Genomic DNA, 23,887 nt, shown 5'->3' on the forward strand with positions numbered 1-23,887 from the left:
CTTCCCATAAATTATCATCTGTTTACACTCTCTCTTCTAACTTCCTCTAAAAAGGATTGCAACAACAATGGAGAACGAAGATGTAGTGACAATGACGACAAATGCGGAGGCTCGGTAGCTGCAATGACATGGTTCAACAATGAAAAATATTTTAATATTTTTGCTTTTAGCATGAGAGTTAAACTTAACTCAAATTTCTATAAAATATTAAAAAATACGAACACACAGGCGCAACAACACCTTTGTTTTTGCTACAACAACAAAAATCATTATCAATCCATACTCGGTACAACAACAATCCTTGTGTTTATCAAAATATATGCATCAATAAGGTTATTACTATTTCTTCAATATTTGTATACCATTACGTATACATTTAATGTCTCATAAGTAAATAACAATATTTAATGATATTTTTTAGTTCTTTAAAACTCAACAACTTATGGACCATGTCTTCTACAAAGAATTAAGAAGACTGCTTCAAAGGTAAATACAATTTTTTTTATTATTTATATATAATTCAATTGCTATATAATATTTCTGTTATTTGCACATATATTAACAATAATTTTTTTTTTAAATGCAGAGAAGCTGAAATACATCTTAGACATAAATCTTTATTTGACCTCCCAATTAAAGAAATGTTTAAAGACGTAAATCTATGATACTTTTATTGACTAATTTTTGTCTACATCATGTATGTAGTAAATATATATTTCAATTTTTGAACGAATGTATATTTAAAGACACCTACTAAAATAGTTTTTATATTTATAGACAACTACCATTGACTCCATCACATATAGCTCATCATTAACCCAAATCTTGATCAAATGTATTAAATATTAGTTGATACACAATCTTACCAATTAGTAATTTAGTGCTTTCTTTTTCAACCAATCTACGTATATCCATTATAAATATTATCATTCATGATTCTCAATATTATACATGTAAATGCATAAAAAAGGAACACACAGACAGACGCAACCGTACCTATATTTTTGCTAGTTCATATTAAAGATAATTTCATTCCATTAAAAATTACAAATAGAGTTGGTGAATTAATTTTGTTTAAATATATCGCTTCTATATCGATGAAAATTAGATTATGAATTTTATGAAAATGGATTTCTAAATGAATTTCGAAACTGGATTTTTTAGGATTTCCAAATCCGGTTTTAAAGTTACAGAAATCCAATTTCAAAATCCAGTTCTGGATTTCTCGAATTTTAGAATCCGGTTTTGAATTTTTTGGATTTCGATTAAGAATTTTTCCAAATTTTAAAATTTGGTCCTTGATTTCTTTGATATTAAAATATGATTATAGATTTTGGTGAATTTCGACGTCTGCTTCTGAATTTTTGAAAATTAAATCAAAATCTGATTAGGCATGAATATTTTTTTTCACCAAATTTTGAAATCCACTTATATGTTGAGTAAAAAAAATATAAAATTCGATTTTTGTGAGTGTTCACCAGATTTGAAAATTCGATACATGATTTAGTTACACACTTGATTCTGAAATCCGACAACTACATCCCTAATAAAATTAACAGGATTTCTTATTCTAGTACAGGAATGTGCAAGGACGAGGAAAATAATTTATTGTGTCTTGGATGGAAGAAAATGAGAAGACGACGAAGGAGGTGCAAGAATGAGGCTATCCTGCAATGCATTTCATATATTTTGAAATTGCAATTTTACCTTTGAATCACATGATCACAATAGCCAACTGAATGAAAGAACAAGGAATATTCAAATAAAATAAGATGGATAAAATGTCTATTTAAAAGTTAAAGAGGTGCAGCTAGAAAACAACAGGGGTGGAAAAAGCAAAAAGCGTAGTGAAGAAAACCCCAGCCCAAGAAAAGTGGTGTGGGTTCCGAATTCAAAGACAGGACTCTTTCCTACAGCCAACAATCACGGGTGCTGCTATATATATATATTCTCTCATCACACTCTTCGCGTTCTCCGCCACCTTCTACCTTTTCTCTCCATTTTTTCTTCTGCGGCTTCGCACCTTCGCAACTCACCACAATGGCCACCAATACACTCGCGGGGACATCACTCTCCATGCGATCTCTCACTCCCCAAACGCAGGTATCGTTTTCCGTTTCCTCTTCCTTATCAATTTTAGTTGCTGCTCCGCGCTTTGTTCCCTTCTTGATCTGTTCATTACTCGTGGGAAATACCTCGATGCGCTCGTTTACATTCTTACTTTTTTCCTTATAGGGCACGATTTGCTACCAACACTCCTGAATCTTAATTTTTGTTTGTTCCTGTTTTATTTTTTCACTTACTGTCACTAATCGCCACTTCTACTCAATTTTTTTCATTTAATCTATGTTTATTTCAACTTTGAAAGGCTTTTAGATTAAACAAATGTGTTCGGGGTTTCTCAAGTTTCATGCCAAACAAATGTATAATTTTGGGTTTTTTTTTTTCTGGTTGACAAACGCTGCAAGCTTATTAGTGATAGGAGTTGGACTAAGTGAAAATTTTTGGACAATATCATGGCATGCTTGCTGCACACATCAATGGTGGTCATTAAGTTTTTCACATGAAAAAGAACCCAGAAAAACTTTAATTTATTGCAATTAGATCTTGTTGTTTTAATTTTTATTCATAATTCTTTAATGAGCTTTATACTGGTGAATTTTTTGAACAGGCTTTCACCTCACTTTCTGGCCGGAGATCTGGTCTGATTTCCAGCTTTGGGAGAAAGAATGTTTCTTTTAACTTGCAGCCGCGTCAAATTCGCCTTCAAATTTCCTGTGCTGTAAGTAGCTTCTGCAGTGTGTGATTTATCATATTTTCGTAATTGACTATTGCTTTCGTGGGTACCAAATCCCTTTATAGTTTCTCAAGTCTATTGCCGGTAGTATTTTTCTTCATTGGATTGAGAAATGATGGAGAAAAAGTGTTATGTGAGAGGTGAAGTAGTATGCGTAGTTTATAACGTGAGATCAGATATCCTTATTTTAGTTAATTATCGCTTGGCCTCAATTAATCCTTTGTGTTCTGCACAGTGTAGTGGCATACATAAATTTCATGCTTTCCAAGAGATGGTTTTAAATGAAGGAACAATAATAACTACTATTTTGAGTTTTTATGTGAATGTTGCTGCAAAGACCATTAACCATTTAACATAAACGTAAATTACACAATGATCTTTTTCTTTTGAATCCTGTGTTTTATGAAGTTTTAAAAGGGTTTTACACGCAGGGAACTGGTATACATAAATTTCATGGTTTGTAAGAGATGGTTTTAAATGAAGAAGCACTAAAAAACTACTATTTTGAGCTTTCATGTGGATGTTGCTGCAAAGGCCATTAACCATGTTATTATAAACGTAAATTATACCCACTGATCTGTTTCTTTGAATCTTGTGTTTCATCAAGTTTGTAAAGTGTTTTACATGCAGGGAACTGTATGCCTGTTTGTTATGATGCACAGGCCTTTAATTAATCTCTATTTAACACCATTTAATCCTCACAAATCATCAGTTGAAAAATGTGATGCTATTAATGAAAGAATATTTTTTCTATCCCGTCTCCACCAATGTAAATCGATCCATTAATGCTTTGCTTGCTTGAGATTTACCAACTGGTGAAAAAATTCATATGATGAATGTAACAAGCTTTGGCTTATATTAAAAGGGCTGGATGGCATATTTTTTCTTACTTGATTGGAATATAACTAAAACAAGCCAAAAACATATGATGTATTTATGCTTTTTTCGTGCTTATGAATATGCCTTTGAGCAGGCAAAACCAGAGACAGTAGAAAAGGTTTGCGATATAGTAAAGAAGCAGTTGGCCGTGTCTGAAGGTCAAACCGTGACCGCAGAATCAACATTTCAAAAACTTGGAGCTGATTCCCTTGACACGGTATGAGAAAAACGTCACGGCATAGTACAATATATTACCCAACGGCACCTGTATCTACCATCCTATATTACATATGCCATGAATAATTGTGTATTTCGTTTAAATGTCATGCCTTGTAGGTTGAGATCGTGATGGCACTCGAGGAAGCATTCGGTATCGCCATTGAGGAAGAGAGCGCACAGACCATCACTACAGTTCAGGAAGCTGCAGATCTTATCGAAGATATCATTGAAAAGAAGAGTTCTTAGAATAAACATGTATCAGGAGGTTTGAGTAAACATGAACTCAGTCTCCATACCGGTCAACATTTATGGTGTGGGGCAATTTTGAGTCTCGAGTGTTTTAGTTGTGAAGTCTGTTGCTTGATAAGTTAGTCCAACCTTTTTCTTCTGGAAATTAGTTTTATTAAGTCGTCTTTTTGCATTAAGTGGTTTAAGTCAGTGATATGTTAGTTTTACCAGAGATAGATTATTTATGTTAATGACATTTTATGTTAATTTTATTCAGTTCTCAATTCTTGCTGGGTAATAAAGATAATTTGGCTTATGCAAAAATTAGGGGAAGAAATTTAACCTGAACAACAACCTGAACAACCCCAAGTGGTGGATCAGAACTCCATATATACGTTAAAAGTCATGTTCATTAAATAACAGAACACTTTGAGGTTCTAACAGATAAACATCTTTGTACATGATATTGCAATCTGCTAGAATAGTTATTTCATTTACATAGTCCTGATACTGATACTGATACAGCCTTAATTTAGCTACCGCTGATAACATTATTCCCAATCTGTGTCGAAGAAACCCGCATCTTTCATCTCGGAATAATACACGTTTTCCAGATGAAAATTTTCTTCCTGAAATTCCGAAACAAAATCAAGATTATTACAGGGAAAGCTGTCTTCATACAATAGCAAAATGCTTGAAAATAAACAGCACTAACCTGAAAAAAGTCTGTTTGGAATGTTGTATACAAAAAAGGAAGGTAAAATGCGTGGTAAAGGACAACAGCGACACGATACAACCTGTGAAAAAAGGTCAACAAGAACAAGGCTTTAGTTGCCAAAGAAGAACGGCTCAAAACGGATGTCTTCTCAGTTAAATTAGGATCTGACCATAAACCAAATGCAACATCGTTTCCAGTGAGGCCACAAGCAAGTGTCACAGTCGCATTAAAAATGAACATGACAGCAACATACTTGTAAAAGGCAATTTTCGCTGCACGAAACGAAGGAAATTAGGCAGTCAGAAACAGTTAAAAATGTAATGTTGAAAGAACACTCACCAGGCAACGTTTCTCTCCATCCGGAGTGGTACATAAACATTAGGAAGCCATAAACAGCAGTGAGCACCAGCTTGTGGACAATCAACAAGTTCCATTTCACATGATTCGCATTTTCATTGCTGTCGACGAATAATGGTATCCCAAAGACAAAAAGATAAAAAGCCTAACAAGAAAAAAAGGTGCAATCATTCATCCATTATACGATGCAGTACCACAATAACGCACAGATTCCGATAAGAAACTGAAACTGCATGCTTTTTCATTGGCTCAGCAGAAATATATATTTCATTCAACAGTATATTTGGCATGAAAAAATAAGTTGATTTGACATGGGAGAGAGCACTGATGTGTTTTGTTATCTCCATTATGATAACATGATTTAACCAAGGTCGCGACTTTGCATTTTGGAAAAAACCAAAGAAATACCTTCAACAGTATATCCAAGCCAACAACGAGCGTTGAGATACCAAAAGTCCGTTTCATTGCTTCTAAGCCACCTGCATTATTTCCTTGAAGTAAAAAAGCCACCAAACTCACTTCCAAAAACAGCATTCCGGAAGTAGTAAACAAGGATAGCAAGTTCCATGACAACTCTCTCTTAGATGTGCACTCCCATGCCTGGAATCACCAAAGATCAAATAAAACATATATTAACCCACCCCTCTAGTCTCAAGTTAAGGTACAGAAAATCCTAGTAAGCTAGAAATGAGCATTCCAATGCATATATGAATTCTGTCCTATCTGAATAAACTTTTTAGGTTTAATTTCTCATACGTTTCTTATATTTGCACTATTTTTGGTTTCTGTACCTAGAAACCATCATTTTTACTCTAAACACATGCACTTTTGATATCATATTGGTTCTCCATGTCAAGCGTCTAATTTCATCACGTTACAAAATAGAGATTGACAAGTTATCTCATAATTTTTCAGACAATATAAAATAACCACAAATTTTGTATGTTTCTTTTTTAATTTTATAGGAACAAATTGTGACGGATTAATAACCGCTATAATAGTTTTGACAGTTCCGAACCACCAATTTCCATATTTTAACTAAAGAAATTATGTTATAGGCATAAGAACCGAAAAAGGAAAAGCCTAAATATACGGTATTAACCCAATTCCATAAAATGTAACCATAGCCCCTTGAGAAATAAAAGGAAAATTAATAGTTTTCTCAAAATAATGAAAAGATTCAAACTAACATAACTCAAAATTGAACCAACGAACCTAAAAGATTGATAAAGATTGTAAAGAAAAATTTTACCTTTTTCAGACTTTATCATAGAATATGTGTACTTGCGTTGATCGTAGAAATAATATACTCACTACTCCTTTCTAACTGATTTTATTAAAAAATAGAATTTGGGAACGAAAAATACAGCAAAATTTTACTTTTTCCAATTTAAACGTCAGGGGAAAAGAAACAATAAATCATTTTTTTAAAGTGAATCTAAAGAAAAATAAATAAATAAAATTAAAATCAGCATAACTATAAATTAAAGTCAAGTAGCTTCTCCAAAAGTTGAAATTTAATTTATATTAACTTTTTATTTGTTTATTTATTGTAACAAGAAATCATGGCTTCTTCTATCCCTAGTCAAGACACTACAGTACAGTGAAATCCCAATCCTTATGTACGACACTCAAATAAGGAAACATTTCTGCCAACAACATTTTCTATATTTATGAACTAATCTTGAAGCTTAATTCACCGACTCTGCTACACAAAAATCTGAAGGAAAAAAACGCTTTCCATAAAATCCTTTTATGGAAAATCATTTTATCGTAATTGACGTCTGAACGGAGCAATTATTATACATGAATCAGAACAAACCTGGAGCAAGCACCAAGCAAGATTGAGAAGTGTAGCGAGCCAGAGCAAAGCGTTATACGAAAGGATGATGAATGAGCGAGAAAGAGAGAGTTTGAGGAAGCTGTGTCTGGCTTGAAGTATCAGGTACAGGACGAAGAGGAAGGAGGGAATGATGAGAGTGGCATTGTGCCATAATCCGTGACATTCGAATAGCAAATCGAAGAACCCGTGGGTGGAACCGTTTGATATCAAGCCACGTAAATCGGAGACTTGCGATATCACTGTCTGTGGAACCATAGTCTCTGAAAGGGGAATTGCACGGGAGAAGAAAACCCTAATTTCTTGATTTTGACATATATGGAGCTTCGGCTTCAATTTGTTGACTGACCGACTGGTTCTAACACTTTTTTACCACAGAATCTGACTTCCGTATTCTTAATTTATTTATTATTACATAAATCTTCCAAAACTAAATTAAATGTATCTATCATTCAATTATTATGGAACGAATTTTATTATTTTAAAACGGTACATTATTAAATATAATTTATGTAATGAATTTATAATCTACAAAAATACAAATAATAATTTTATATTGTAAAATAATTATGTAATGTCACGTAATTAATTTGATAAAATATATATTGTAAATAAATGTTATTATACTAATCTTAATAAGAAATTCAAAAGTTAAATCGTATAAACAAATTTAACTAAATTTATTCAAATAAAGAAAAAATAATAAACCTATATTATCTATCACTATTAATAAACATCATTACCTTTTGTAAAATAGTTTGTCGGTATTTTATTTCTATAAGATCGGTTTGATACTCTTAACTCCTTGATAATTGGTTATCGTTCCTATCTTCATTCAATTTGTTTCTCTTATTGCGTGTGTTTCTTTTGCTCACGCGTGGTATTTGTAAAAGATAATTTAAGACTTAAGTTAGTAAATTTTGAATGTAATAATAATCGATGTGAAATTATACTTTACTTTGACCTCCTATTTGTACTATTTGTAATGAATTTTACTTACCATAAATCTAACTATGGTATGATTACTTAGTTGATTTGATTGAAGTTGCTTTTAGACTTGCTAATTGTGTTGAAATGCTAACCGATCAATCATGTTTGAGTTTGAGATGGACAATCGACATGACTGATCGGCCTATAAATTAGTCTGCTACCTCTTGGTCATCTGCCTTGTTAGCCTATATTATTTAAAGAGCAATATCGGTAGGTTGGAGGGTGATTATGTCTAGTTGGTATGTTGTGGGTTTTTTCCAATGTTTCTAATTCCTAAACGATCCTAACGAGTGTGCTAATTCATATTAAGTTGATTCATTACTCTTTGAATGTTTTGATCGACTGATTGATCCATACTATACAATTTTATTTTAATATACATATTTTTGTTAACAATTTTACTTTTATCAATATAAATTATTTTATTCATTATATTTTTATATTTTGTAATACCTTTTATTTCAATTTAATTAATATCTCTGATAAAAAAATTATTCATAATTGTAAAACTGGTTTACTTTATAATTATTTTTAATTTATAACTATTTATTTTGATAATAATAAATGGGGTAAGAGTTAAATTTCAAACTCGACCAACTTCTTTATATAATATATATATATATATATATATATATATATATATATATGTATAAATCTGATGATAAAATCGTTTTTTAGTTGAGGTATAAGGAGAATGACATATCATCCTTAATTGAAGACTTTGAGATCATTGGTTTATCTTAAAACCTCGTTATCAGTTCCATAGTGAGTGTCAATATTTCGATCGATTCCAAGTCTGATGATAGAATCGTTGTCAATTACCATATATCACCATATATCCTAAGTATTGTCTCCTTTGAAACGTGAAATTATGTTATGCTTAAAAGACATTTCAGATAGACGATGATGGAGTGAAGAATGAGTATTTGAGCTCTTTTTTGACTTTGACTCTTAAGCAATATGATATTGTTAGACGGAATAATAACATACATTTACCAATTTAATAAGTTTTTTTTTCTTCTAGTTATCTTTGTTTTAATAAAATTTTAATAATATATTATTCAAAATTCCATCCTTTCTCCCTTGATACAATTAATTATTGATCAAAAACACGTCTTGCTGACATTCCTTTGGGTACGGTCAATTAATCATAAGCCATCTCTCCATAAATATTCTCTTTCGGAAATTATATTTTGATACCCAAATTTTCTATATTATATTTAATAAAAAAAATAAAATAAAAACAAAATTTTGAAATAAAATAATAATATTCATGAGTATTAAATCGGAGTGTAATCAAAATACAGTAACAAATATGAAGTTCTTTTTTGTCTTGCTCACCTCGATTTCCTTTTCTTTCATTCTATCCTTACATAACTTCTGTACTGTCGAAATTCTGTATAAATAAATAGAAAAAAAAGGGAAACAATTACACAAAGGAAAACCGTTACAAGATGAATGCGTTCATGGCTGCAACTAGGTCACATATACACCTCCAAAAGTTTCCAACCTATAACGTGTCTCCCTTTGGGAACGGATCCTCAACTCCCTCCACAATAGCAGGATACCACTCCAAGACCCTTCCACTACTCATTTTTCATTTTCCTCTTTCTCCCTTTTCTTCTTACACCAATGCCTCTCTAATACAAAATGCAAAATATATTAGGTTAAGCCAAACAGAACCATGAATTTGGACACCAAATTTTTCTGATTCTTCCTAATCTGAAATAAATTTCTGTTTCCAGACACAAATCAAAGCAAGTTTTACCATAAGATTATAATCCATGTGTGAGAATGTGATCATTTTTTATGGTGTTTATTTATTTCTGTTTACTTTGCTTGAATTCTAGATGGATAGGCGAAGAGTGTACGAAAGGCAGAACAGCTCTTCGGGGACGCCGACGACGCCTTCCTCGCCGGGGAGCACGGTAACGCCAGTGAACCGCCACGCGCGTGCAGGTTCCACTGGCTCCGCCATGATTGGTGCCCGAAGAGCACAGAACACTGCCACCAAGGCCGCCGCACAGAGAATCGCACAGGTCATGTCGCAAGCAGACGACGATGGTGAAGACGACGACGACGTTCCTCTCGACTACTCCTCAATCTCCGGCGCCGGAGGCATTGGCCTCGGCGGTGGAAGACCGATGCCAAGTCGCTCTCCCATGGTAACTTAACTAACCACCACCTTCATCGCTTTGGTTGCATATATATTTCCTCCTTTTCTAATTGAACGTGGTTCGAATTTGATGTCGTTGTTGCTACTGTACCATTAGGCAGTTCGTAGCGTTCAGGATCCAGCTTCGTCTGCAAGGTCCCGGTCACCGATGGTAATTTCGCTTGATAATCTGATCGTAGTGCTTTATTTGAGGTTTGTCTCCGCTGTTAGTTTACGTGTTAAAATTGTTCTGTTTCTTTTAGTCAGTTCGCGGTGTTCAAGATAAAAATCCATCTGCGAGATCACGTTCTCCTGCGGTAACTGGATTTTTCGTTGCAACGATGTGTATATTCATATTGAAGGCTGCTTGCTTAATTGGAATCACACAAGTTGATGAACACTTTTGATTTTGTTTCTCTCAGTCAATTCGCCCCGCGCAAGATCCTACGCAATCTGCTAGATCTCGATCCCCAGCGGTAATTAGCTTCTCTGCCTACCATTTTTGTGGGAAATACTTGGGCCACAATCTCTACAATCGACTAATTCTTGTTAAAATTACATTATTTGAGTTTTACTCTATATGATGAAATTTACTTTAGATTTTACAATATTTTAAGAAATCTCAAGATTAACAAAACAAAAAAAGTGCATTAGAAGAGTGTAGATTATATTAGTATCACTCATTAATTTAGTTGGACACAAGAGTGTGAAAGTTATTTCTAAAAGTAAGGTTTTAAAGGGTGTTTAGGCAGTTGTTTTTTAAATCTACCAAGTTTGATTCGTAGTTGATGGAGTTTGAATAAGAAGAGAAAGGCTTTTTCAATGTAAGAACCAGATGACACATATTTGTATATTTATATTTTTTTAAAATATTTGTTACCTTTTTCTACCATTCCTTTGTAATTAAAATACGCATTGATTTTTTTTTTCTAAAACATTCTCAACTAATTAAAATGTTTTATAAAAAATTAATTTAAAATGAATGAGATATACAGTTTTTTTTTAATCTAATTTGATAATACAAAGACTTACTTATATTTAAAGCAATAATATATTTTTTTTAGTAATTTACTGTTTTAAATTAATTTTACTATATAACGTGAATTAGTTAAAATGTTTTTGAATTAGTTGAATGGAGGGACTAATTTGTTAGTTTAGAATGATTAGTAATTTGATAAAGTTGATGAAACTTTGATTTTGTTAATTTGTCCGCGCTGTTCAAGAGCAGCCACAATCTTTGAGAGGCTCTGTTCGATCATCTTCCACTTTAAATGCTCTTCCTGCTGAGCAGACACCCACAGTACTGAATAACGCAGAACAACCGCCTTCTGCTCGTTCGGCGTCGGGAAACCGATCCTTGGACTTTTCTCCCTCTTCTCGCACAATGATATCGACACGGTCAACTCAACCCAGTAGCGCGAGTAATGATCAACCTCCCTCTGCTCGCTCAACCGCGGGCCGTCCCAGTGGCCTTTCTAAGGTGGTTCCCATGGTACCTCCTAGTGTACCTATCACCCTCAGACCAGCCTCTTCTGCTGGTATTCCACCCTCTGAGCCTCTTATTGATGTTAGAAAAGACAGAAGGTATGCTGCTACTCCTGCTCCTTCTTTTACTTTTCCTTAACAAGAAAATATCAGACACTGCGGAGTCATAGAAACTGTTGCTTTCCACTACTGAAGCTCCCACATAAGAGAGAAAGACAAATGGAATGTGTGGTTTTTCAAACTGGAGTTGTCCATTAGTAAGGAGAATTGTGCTCGGAGTGATATACTTCCTGATAGTATTTCTTGCACTCTGTTTTCACAACTCAGATTTCATTTTCCAAAAATAAAAAAGAAGGAAGTTAATTTTGAAAGATAAAGTAAAGTAATAATCATTAATTAAAAATGATTCAAATTATAATTAATTTCAAATATATAGTTCTTTTTTTTCACAATTTTAACCGCTGATTGGAAATTCTAATCAGCGAAAATATTTCATTCATTAACTTGGGAGGTTTGAGATCCAATTGGAACTTGGGTAAAAAGTCATTTCATGATTGGCCCACCCACACTAACAAAAGATTAGATCTTATAATGAATCACAGTTTTACAATCTTGGTTTTTAAAATGCACGTCGTAAACAAAGTTAAGAATGACATTCAAATCCAAAATTTGATCTCCCACGCTAATCATCTATATAATGCTATATATATATATATATATATATATATATATATATTTATGTCCGTGTAGATTGTCTCTTGATCTGGGTAGTATGAAGGTAAGAGAAAGCGCCAATCAGCAGCAACGTCCTACTGGTGAGCTTGAAGACGAGGTAGTACATGGGTCCATGATGGAAACGCGATCTAATTATTAGGGTCATATGCATGCTTTTGAAGTCCTTTTTTTCATATCAGTGGCACTAATCAAGCTCCACGTTCTGTATTTTTTCTCATCCCCTTTTAACTTTACGGCCTTGCATTTCATAATCTTCAACGGCTTCGGCCATGCATGGCTTCTGTCTCTTTTCAGGAATCTACTAATGCGATGTGAATTTTAATGCAGCTTGATATGTTACAAGAAGAAAACGACAATTTGGTTGAAAAGGTGATAAAATGCAATAGTTTGAGCTTGTTTTCTGTAAACCTTCAAGTTTTGAGATTCTGAAGGGATGTTTGTAACATTGTAGAAGAACGAATCGTGTGTATCTCTTTTTTCTTCATTCCATCGGTTAAGTTTATATTTAGATATATACAATAGTTTCTTTTTAGATTCAGATATAATTTGTGCTAGATTAGACATAACTAGAGCTTAACATTCTCATGCGAATTTTTCTAATTTGACTGAATGCAGATAACATGGACTTTTTCATTATAAAAGCTGAATTTGTTTTACTATAGACATTCATTAATTGAAAAAATGTGCATATATCCTCCGCAGGTTCGACTTGCAGAAGAGAAGTTTGAGGAAGCTGAATCAAGAGTCAGGCAACTAGAACAACAGGTGATACTTTTGAGGAACCGGCTATCTATAGTGTCCATCTTTTCTCCAGCAATGTTTGTCTCTTTATTAACTAACAAACCATTAGGATTGTGCTAGTGAAATAATTTAGATGTGACTATAAGTCTAGTACCCTTGCTATCTAAAAGAAAAAAAAAAGTTTTAATGCAGAAGCATACGCGTGATGTTCATAGCAACCAGGGAAACGTTATCATAGTTCGCGGCACAACTTTTTTACAATAACGGTTATTTGTGCAAGTAAATATGATTTAGAAGTGTGTCCTCTTGGGTTAGAAAAAAATTATAGTGATCAATAAGTGGTCTTTGACATTCACGATTTTAACTTTGAGTTTGAATTTACAGTGAATGATAAAGATGATTTCAATTTTTTTTTTCTCATAAGTTATGCATGTTAAAAAAAAATTTAATTTGATTAATTTTTTGTTAATATGTTAAAGTTTTACATAGTAAAGACAATATTTAATTGTTTTTGTTTAAATGAAAGTCCTGCATGATAAATATGATTTAGTTGTTTTATTTTTGAACTGAAATCTATAAGTATCATTTCAGTTATTTTATTTAAATACATTAAAGTTGTGTTTGTATATACAACTTCAAATTAAAAATAAAATAACCGAAATCATTCGCGTTTTAAATAAAAAGATGAAAAGGTTGTCATTGTTTTAAATAAAACAACCACCATCTTAATCTTTTTCAAATTCATCTGTTGTAGTAATTCTTTTAAGGAATTACGACTAAATGGTAAAAAAAAGTCATCTAATATAATAAATAACTAAGAAAAATCAATTTGTAACATGTTGGCCGTTTTTATGGATAATTGTAGAATTGTAATTCTATCATTTAGTCTATGCATATGTTTTCTTTAGTACTGTATGATCTTTAGATAGATATATGGGTAATATATTATTTATTCTAATTTAACTGCATTATCAGTGAATTTTCTATTGACATCTAATACACTAGTTTTTTGGAGGTTAGCATAATTTTGAATTGCATGGTGGGATACATGACCATTATTAGTAAGGAAAGACTCTTACATTGGCATCATCTCATGTTTCTATGTCTGTATCGTTGTATGGTTCTACTGGTCAGAGAGCATCAAAGACTACTAATTATCAATAGTCTTGCACATCCTTTCGTATAGGTTGCTAATCTTGGCGAAGGTGTAACCATGGAGGCTCGCCTTTTGGCCAGGTAAGTGGTATGCTGGCTCAGTATAACTATAAATATTTAGTGATTTCTGTACCTAATAAACCCTCTCCTTACAAATTATACACTTCGATACAATTTTAGATCTTCCCATGAAAGCAAGTACCATGAAAATATGAGTTAATATAGTAAAAGAGAATTGAGAAAAACTTATGGACCCTACTCAAATAATAACGGATCTTATTTTCCTAATCTAACTAACATGAGGGTATTTTGATAACTTCAACACCGGTGGTTTGCCTTAAATTTAACTCCACTTACAATTTAGATATAATTTAAAATAAGAGCATTGATTTCTACTTATATTTTTCCGAAGTTTTTTTTCCCTTAATCATTATTTATTCATTTATGATTATTTTTCTATAATAAACTTAACATTCACAGTTTATTGAACCCATTTTGAAGGATAGAGGCTTTTTCTCGAACAGTGTAAGTGGATAGAATCCATTAAAAATGAGTCATAACTTTGTTTAAAGAAGGAGATATCCTTTATGCATGCACAAAAACACATTAATTGGGATGATAATGTAACTTTTGTTAGTCTATGCATATGTTTTATACGAAGGTTGAGGATAATAATTCCTTAAGAAAATTACCTACTACAGCGGAAAAAATAGACAAGATTAACAAAAAGATATAGTCAAACCAAGATTTTCTTTTGTTAGTTAAGTTGTGCAATACCTTAAGTGATCGGGTAAGTTCTCGTTCATCACTAAACCTTTTTGTATTCTGACGTGTATTGTTCGTTTTGTTCTTCAGGAAAGAGGCAGCACTGCAGCAAAGAGAGGTTTATCCTACGTTCCTTCCATTTCTAAAATTTTACTTTGAACCTTTAGAACTTAAGTTATTTTTATAATTCTCACATTTCTTGGAACTTGTTAAGGGCAAGTTTCTTATATAAAGACAGCATTTTAATAGAAATAAATTGTTAAGTGATTCCAATAACGAAATTGCATAAAAGCAGATTCGTAAGTTTAAGAACCTTTTTTCTTTCATTGGAGTAATGCTTTTATTTGTCACCCAAAATTCTCATTAAAATGAGATTAGGAAGTCGAATGATGTGTATGTTTCCATTTTCAGGCCGCTATTAGAAATGCACCAAAGAATCTTGAAGGTTTTCAAGCGTCGGATGCTGAGGTATCCAGCAATTTACCTTGTACGTTTCATATTACTGCTTTCAAATCTGCTATTTGAATGCGTGGAACATTTTGTTTATAGAATTCAATTTAAACTTCTCATATTTGGCATAAGGAGGAGGCGACGGTTGCTTTGGAAAAGCTACGGCTTATGACTCAACGAATGATACTCACCGCGGAAGAAATGGTAGGTTTAATGTTAATCGTAATGTGTTTCGTTTTAATTTTAATAGCCTTCTGCGTTGTTATGTAGTGGCTTTCCACTTTGTTTCGCAGGAAGAGGTTGTTTTAAAGAGGTGTTGGCTATCTCGGTATTGGGGTTTATGCGTTCAACATGGTATGCTCATATCACCTTTTGTATCATTTACTTTTGTTTAAATTCAGAATCAACATTCCAAAATTGATGGTTTGTGTGTGTGGTGACTCAAATTTATTCTACATATATAGTTCCACGTTTTTTTACCAAAAAAAAATGTAAAATAGAAAGAACGAATTCCATTGGGTTTGTTTGGTATATATAAGAGATAAAGAGAAAATAATTAAGAAAAGAAGAGAGTATATACGAATTTTTTATTCTATTTTTCATCAATTAACTTTCATCTTTCTATCTTTTTTATTTATTTTCAATTTCTTTTCTATCAAATATCTTTATTTTTCATCTATTTTTCATTTATTAGTACATAATATTATATTGCAATTAACTATAAATTAAACTATTTTTAATAATTAAATTTAATATACTTGAGTTTTATTTATATTCCATTTAATTTTTTAATATTATTTAGTAAATATTTGGAAATTTTTATATGTATATAATTTTTTATTAGTTTATTAAGAGTTTTTTTTTTTGAAAAATTTTAAGGAATAGATTGTCTCCTAAGCTCTCTTATTTAGGATAATATATATATATATATATATATATATATATATATATATATATGTATTTTTTAATTAAAATAATAAATTACATAAATTAAAATTTATTTTGAAAAATTATAGGTGTTGAGAAAGAAGTACTATTCCAAAAACTTCTTAATACGAAAAAAATAACTAATTAACAAGATTAAAAATTTATCTTTTCTAAAATCTAAATATTATACAGTTTCATTTTGAAGCTAGCTTTAACAAAACAAAAATAAATGCAGCATAAAAAGAATATAAAACAAAATTATTTTAATTCCACCGAAATTGGGAAATTAAATTTATGGATTTTGTATACAAAATAACATGCAATTTCATCTTAATGAACTTACTTTCTGCTTAGGAAGAATTAGGCTTTTTTATTCAAAGAAAAAATAGGAAAAATAAAAATACATTGATGGTACTGAAATACATGCCAGGTATTCATGCTGATATCGCTGAAGCAAAATACAAATACTGGTCTATGTTCGCCCCGAATCCGGTTGAAGTTGTATTAGCAGCAGGAGAGAAAGCTAAAGAGGAAGCCGGTAATAACGTTAATTACTTTCAAATTTCTTTTTGTTTTCTTTTTCCAAGTTTTTCCACCGTTGATTAATGATCCGTGAGTTTTGTTCTACATGGTAGACCTCGATGTAATAGAGGATACAGAAAATCGACGTGATATAAAGGAACTTTCTGGAGAGGGAAACATTGAGAACATGCTTTTTGTCGAGCAAGGATTGCGTCAATTGGCTTCACTAAAGGTTTCTATTACATCCTTATTGCTTCAAATGTAGTTTGGGTCTTTATCGAATAGAAACATATGAGCCCTTTAGGCTTTTAATGGGATCATAGATAAAAATATTATTCTATCTATGACTTGATTTCTTCTCCATGACTGTTTTGAAGGTAGAGGAAGCGTTGGCGGTTGTATTGGCTCAACACAGGCGACCAAATATGTTAAGATTTGGCTTTTCAGGTGCCCGATTTCAATAGTATTCACTCTAATTTTATTTTACAATTCCTATCTCAGTTCAATGTTGAAATGACAATTCATTGAAAATCATGTTTGATATTAAATAAAATCATTTAATATAAATATAAACATCTTTTAATACAAGGGCCTTATATCATAAATTTACAGTTGTGTCAAGGCTAATAACAACAATATATATAGAGAGAGACTTCAAACATATCTAATAATATATATATATATATATATATATATAAGAAAAGCCTCGCTGAATATTAAGCTCAGGCGTACACCCTCTCATAGTGTAGAGCATTGTTTGTTCATTGTCCTTAATACTCGTCAAATAGAAATTTTATGTTTGCTAAATAGGAAAAGATGGAAGAGAATCTGTATAATCTTATTGTTAAGAGTTATTTAAATAGTAGAATCATACTATTAAGAGTTACTTAAATCCACATATTCATTTACTCAAAGATTGATATATATGTAAGTTCTGACTCTCCCTTATTTTTTTGGTGTAGATGACCTAAAACTACCAATTGAAGGGCAGTGTGATGCATTTGGTAAGTTTTCTGGGTTACAGTTGCCATTTTCCCTGATCTCGTGTTAAAAAGCTGAAGCTTATGCTAGTGGAGTTATGATGTTAGATGGTAGTAGTAACTGAACCCTGCTTTGAAAACTTTTGAATTAGAATAACTTTGGGACTTTAATTTAGTTTACTGTATTTTTTTTTAAATATATGAGATATGGAGTATGTTAAGTGAGAATGATACCTTATCATCCTCACAACTTGCTCCTTTGTAAATTTATTCACATTGACACTCGATAACATAAATTGACATTTATTTATTTTGTTTAATTGGATTAATGTTATTTACGTATAAACCTTTTATTTTCAGAATTGAGTCGGGAGGAGGCTGAAGATGTAACTTTTAAACAGGTATTTAGCAATTTCTATTTATGGGAATAAAAAAAATGTATTCTAATAGTGTTTGGAATATTTAATAACCATGTAGAGATGAAAAACCTTAACTTTTTCATTTTAAATAGAAAAAAAAATAGAGATTTCATCATATTTTTTTAAGATTGTTGTAAGTTAATAGAAGAACGATAAATTAATATAATTTCCTTTTAAAAGAAATCATTTTACAATCATACTTGTATAGCATTTCTTTTCCTAACCGTTGATTTTCATTTTGAGTATATGATTTGTTGTTTAGGCTTGGCTTGCTTACATTTGGAGGAGAGCAAAAAAGCATGAAATAGAGCCTGACATAGCATACGAGCGTTTGCAGTTTTGGATCAATCATAACTCAATAGTACCTAATTCACAAGATGCCGTTGACGGTATTGTCCACGCCTTTCCTCATGTCAACGCTAATGTATTTTTTGTTTGGAAAATGAGGTTGTCACAAAAAACTTTTTTTTTTACAAATTTAACAAACTTTTTATAAATAGGATTAAATTAAATTTTATTTTTTAATAAAAATGTAATAAAAATAGTATTTTTTTTACCTAGTTTGTCAAATTTTGTTAAAAAAACTATATTAATATATTATTTTCCTTTTGATTTAACGCTGAAATAATAATGTTTTTTTTTCATTCAATGTGAAACTTTTACTCTTTAATTTATTTTATGAAAATCAAACATATATCAATTATGTATTAGAAAATTAATTCTAACTCATTCTACGTATTTTAACGTAAAACCAAATACCGATTTAGTTCTCTTACTGCTTTGTTCCTTTTCGCAGTTGAACGTGGGCTTGCGGAAATCAAAAGGTTGGATATTGAAACGCAACTATGGGATGAATCGCGCAGAGAATTGGAGCAAGATGCTGACAACTCCAACGTGCCCGGTCGGACAGACTTTTAATATATTTAAATTAGATTAAAACATTTACTCTTTTTTTTTTACTTTTTTTTAATGGGTTTTGTAATTTAGTTACTCAAGAGTTGGAGTAAAATAGGCTATAATTTTCGGTGTATCATATTTTACAAAACAATGTTATCGATTATTATGATAACTTAAAAAAATTATAATAGATTGGACTTATATATTTTTTTATTGTGGTTGTTTATGAATTTTACATGTTTAAAAATTGCCAATGCTTTTGTTAATTTGTCTAATATTTTAACCATGCCTATAATTTATAATTTGTAATTTACATTTCGTATTTTAAAAACATAGAGAATATGTTGTAGTTAATTTTAAAAAAAAATCATTTATGATAATCATAAATAATTGAGGTTAAATATCATAATTAAAATGGACACGGTTATCTTAGAAAGAACTTAAACAAATTGTTTACATTTATATAGTTAAGTTCAAACAATATAAAAAAAATTCCAAGAATGAAAAATAAATAAAAGTAGATATTTTTTAAGGTTATATATGCCTTCTCACAATGTACTTTAAAAGAGTTTAATTTACTTCAAATAAAAGATCTTCTTAGCCCTTCATAAAATATCATAATTTAGAGTTAACCATTACATTCCTCCACCTTAATTCCAAATCATGGAAGAACCAATGACGATGTGTAAACACTTCTTCAATAATTTTCATGTTTTCGGTGCATCATCCCTACACCATTTTCAATATTATTATATTCAAATATCTCTATTCAAAATGTTTCAATTACCATGCCCAAGATCTTCCATAAATTTGCTAACCGTACTAACAAAACGTGATAAATTTGGTCTATAACACATCATTTTGTACATTGTGTTTTCTACTCAATTAGTACATGGAATAGTCTCCATCTCCTATTATCCTCTTCTGAACTAAGAACTCGGAACTTTAACCAATGTTGCATATGAAAATTTTGGATTCACTGTTTTAAGATTGATTTTTTCAGATATAATCAGAATGAACATTCCGAAAGATAATTCCAGATCATGATATACATTTTAGAATGGCTATTCCAAAACACAATTTTAAACACATTCCAAATTGAATGTTAAAAAGGTATTTCTGAAATTGGAAATGAATTCCAAACAGTCTTTTTGTAAAAAAATATTTTGAAATGACTATTACGAAGGTATTTTTGGATATGGATAGACATGTCAAAGTGAGACAACCTAGCTCACACGAGTCAGGTTGAAAATGAGTGAACCCAATCCGACTCATTTTGTGGTAAGCCAAAAATATTGCAACCCGGCTCAACCTACCACGGTTTGGTGGGTTAAGTGGGTTGACTCACCAAAAGTTATTTAGGTTAAACTATATTTTTGGTCTCCATTTTCGTAGCAAAATTTGAATTTGGTCTTTCAATTCTTTTTTATCTCAATCTGGTCTCAATTTTGGGAAATTTGATACAATCAAGTCCTTTCCGTTAGTGGTATAATAACGGTGTTAACTGCGGTGCCATGTGTCAGCTTTTGGATTTTTTGAATATTTTTTTTTTGAATATTTTAAAAAAATTAAAATTTACCACGTGTCAAGCTAACATTGTCAATTTGGTTCCTCTATTTTAATTTTTGTTTCAATTTAATTCCAATTTTTGTAAAAATTATGCAATTTCGTCCCCCTCCAAATTGAAACAAAAATTATAAAACGTTATACAAATATTTTTATTAAATTTGATTTTCTTATTCAAATTGATATTTTTATTATATATTTTCAATAAAACTAAGTTTATTTAAATTTGTTTCACATTCAATTTTACTTAAAATTGTTTTCAAATTTTAAATTTTTTTGTTTTTTGTTGTTACATAAACTAATTAATTTTTCTTAAATTATATAATTGTTATTTTTATACCAACTAAAACATTTGTATAGAAATTATTGAATTTTACACATTTTAAAATTATGCAATTATTTAAAATATAAATTCAAATAAAAAACAATATTAAAGTATGGTGTAATAAAATATTAATATAATTTATGATTTTTTTTGTTATTAGAATTATTTTCTATTAACAGCTTTAAAACAATTTTAAATAAAGTTTAATGTAAAATATAAATTAAAATAAACTTAATCTTGTTAAAAATATTTACTTGAAATATCAATTTTGATATAAATATTTGTGCACATTTCTACAAAAATTAAATTTGGTTTCAATTTGGAGAGGGATAAAATTGCATAATTTTTACAAAAATTGGGAATAAATTGAGACAAAAATTAAAATACTAGGACCAAATTGAGGATAGGTAAATGACACATGGCATAATAGTGACATGAAAAAAAATTCAAAAAAAAAATTCAAAAAAAGTAAAAAATTCCAGGAACTGACACTTGACACCCCATTTAACACCGTTACTAAATTACTAACGGAAAGAAATTGATTGCATCAAATTTCCCAAAATGGGGACCAAATTAAGATAAAAAGGAATTGAGGGACCAGATTGAAATTTTGCTACGAAAATAGGGACCAAAAGTATAATTTAACCAATTATTTATGTATTTATTTTTAAGTATTCAAAAATTTAAATAATTTTTTAAGCAACCTATGCGATGACAATCATAGTAAAATCAAGAACCAATGTTTTCATCATACTCACCACCAATATATGATGAATTATTTCCAAGAAAGTGTCCATATAGTCCAAGAAAACATGACTAATATTACACATTTTTTGTCATGCTATTCAACAAAATATAAATAAAAAAAATCACGTTTTTGTCCATGCTAATTTAAAAAAATATATTTATAAGACGATTACTTAAGTAATTTACTATAAAGATTATAATTAAAGATTAAAGTATCAACATATATAACTTAACAATCAAATTAATTAAACATTTAAACTATTCAAATATTATTGAGGAACATTCTAGCATGTAAAAATATGAAATTGTGAACATATATAATTAGTGATAGTAAATAATTATTAAAAAAATTGTAAAAAAATATTGGTGAGTTAAGTGAGTCAACACACCCCCAACCTGGCTCGAACCCGTAGGTTAAGTAAGCTGGATTGAATTCAACCCACTTTTGAAAAAATTGATTTTTTTCTCAACCCAATCCGACTCAAACTTATGATGAACCGAATTAACTCACGAGTTGAAACCCATTTCGACATCTCTAAATATGAAAATACATTTCAAAATGATTATTATGAAATATAAAAAAATCCAGTACTATTATTCCAAAAGTTATTTCTGAATCTGAAAATATTTTTCAAAACATCCAATCCGGAATGTTTTTTATTTTTACAATTTGGACTAAGTGTTCTAGAAAAAAATGTCCAGATCCAAAAATGCCTTATACAATACTAAATTTGGAAAAATTAAAAATAAGAGGTGCCAAGATTTTTATTATAATTTAGTGTAGTTCGAGGGTTACAATGAGTATAGAAAGAAAAGTAGAGAGGAAGAAATATTTAAATTGTTTTTTATTTTATATTTATCTATATGTACTTTTATATTTTCAAGTATTTTAAATATTTACATAAACGAGTGGAAATAAATATTTTATAATTAATTTATTTGTCAAACCATCTTAATTTTTTTCTTAATTATGTGTCTTTCTCCTGATATCATGAGGAATTTTTGTGACATCTCTACTTCCAGTTATGTTTAAAATTTCAATAGATGGCCACAAATTTGTTGTGAATAAAATTAAATGCAGTTGGTCTCGATATTAATGTTCTCACAAGAAATTCATAGCTTTCGGCCAATACGATAAGTTAGATTGTTGCTACTTACTCATCCTCCGTAATACTTCGTTAGCACCATACTTACCCATTTTCATCTATTTTGTTGACTTTTTTCAGTCACGATGTAAACTTTATAAGCATTCATTACAAGTACATAACCCGATGTTATATTTATTGTGCTAGGTTGAAATTCTTTATTAACATTAATGACATATTTTACTGTAAAATCACTATTGCTTTGTGAAGAATTTGGAAAATGTTCCACTAAATTATAACCGGCAGAAATTAGTTTAAATGGTCATTTATTGTTTAGTCGGTCAATTGTGTATAGCGAACATAGGGATGAGAAATAAATTGAGATCATATAATTTTTTTAATTAAGTATAAAGATAAGGATAAATATGTATATATCCGTCTTTTTTATTTTTATATTATTATATTCGAATAGTATATTGTTAATTATAATTATAATTAATCAGATAGTTTTATGTTCATATTCGAATATTTTTATTTATTGACTTTTTTATTTAAAAATATTTGACTTTTATTTTTAAATGTTTATTCTTATAAATTTTTTATTTAGAAGATAATATAAAAAATTTATTTTATATTTGAGAAGTTTTTTTTAAATTTTTAAGATATTTTTTGTCTTATCATCCTTAATTATATATTTAAAAATATTTCATTACAATTTTGTCTATAAAACATATTATATAAATAAAAAAAAAATTAAATTGTCTTAAACTTTAATTTTTAAAAAATATAAGATTATTGAGTGCAGTAAAAGCAATTAGATCTTAACCTTAAAAATTAGATATTATTAGAAATTTATATTAATATTCATTGATAAATATAAATAATATATTAAATTTACTATGCGA

General features: G+C 30.2%; 3 protein-coding genes across 4 annotated transcripts; 2 read left to right on the top strand and 1 right to left on the bottom strand.

Annotated features, from left to right (window-relative positions):
• The first annotated feature begins 1,922 nt into the window (after positions 1 to 1,922).
• On the top strand, positions 1,923 to 4,407 carry ACP1 (acyl carrier protein 1). Its single transcript, XM_028076303.2, has 4 exons — positions 1,923 to 2,103; positions 2,672 to 2,782; positions 3,771 to 3,893; positions 4,013 to 4,407. Exons 1-4 carry the CDS (start codon positions 2,041 to 2,043, stop codon positions 4,139 to 4,141), a joined length of 426 nt encoding a protein of 141 aa, XP_027932104.2. The 5' UTR covers positions 1,923 to 2,040; the 3' UTR covers positions 4,142 to 4,407.
• Positions 4,408 to 4,515: 108 nt separating this feature from the next.
• On the bottom strand, positions 4,516 to 7,415 carry CAND2 (Protein of unknown function, transmembrane-40). Of its 2 annotated transcripts, none has more exons than XM_085674739.1 (6): positions 7,021 to 7,415; positions 5,607 to 5,798; positions 5,181 to 5,343; positions 5,011 to 5,113; positions 4,842 to 4,920; positions 4,516 to 4,756 (listed from the first exon to the last, which is right to left on the bottom strand). In XM_085674739.1, exons 1-6 carry the CDS (start codon positions 7,294 to 7,296, stop codon positions 4,520 to 4,522), a joined length of 1,050 nt encoding a protein of 349 aa, XP_085530865.1. In that variant the 5' UTR covers positions 7,297 to 7,415; the 3' UTR covers positions 4,516 to 4,519. The 2 variants fall into 2 exon arrangements, with proteins under 2 accessions (XP_085530865.1, XP_027932102.2); XM_028076301.2 differs by having other exon boundaries at positions 4,516 to 4,752; positions 4,839 to 4,920; positions 7,021 to 7,413.
• Positions 7,416 to 9,455: 2,040 nt separating this feature from the next.
• LOC114187582 (uncharacterized) lies at positions 9,456 to 19,462 on the top strand. The gene is made up of 21 exons (XM_085674495.1): positions 9,456 to 9,785; positions 9,879 to 10,193; positions 10,302 to 10,355; positions 10,447 to 10,500; positions 10,606 to 10,659; positions 11,412 to 11,767; positions 12,419 to 12,500; positions 12,731 to 12,772; positions 13,106 to 13,168; positions 14,331 to 14,380; positions 15,155 to 15,182; positions 15,476 to 15,532; positions 15,647 to 15,718; positions 15,808 to 15,868; positions 16,872 to 16,979; positions 17,077 to 17,195; positions 17,341 to 17,410; positions 17,926 to 17,967; positions 18,304 to 18,344; positions 18,625 to 18,751; positions 19,159 to 19,462. The coding sequence occupies exons 2-21, from the start codon at positions 9,879 to 9,881 to the stop codon at positions 19,278 to 19,280; spliced, it is 1,917 nt and encodes a 638-aa protein (XP_085530621.1). The 5' UTR covers positions 9,456 to 9,785; the 3' UTR covers positions 19,281 to 19,462.
• The last annotated feature ends 4,425 nt before the right edge of the window (positions 19,463 to 23,887 follow it).

Source organism: Vigna unguiculata, chromosome 6 (assembly GCF_037176805.1).
Source record: "Vigna unguiculata cultivar grain cowpea cultivar isolate G323 ecotype 2 chromosome 6, ASM3717680v1, whole genome shotgun sequence".
NCBI lineage: Eukaryota > Viridiplantae > Streptophyta > Magnoliopsida > Fabales > Fabaceae > Vigna > Vigna unguiculata.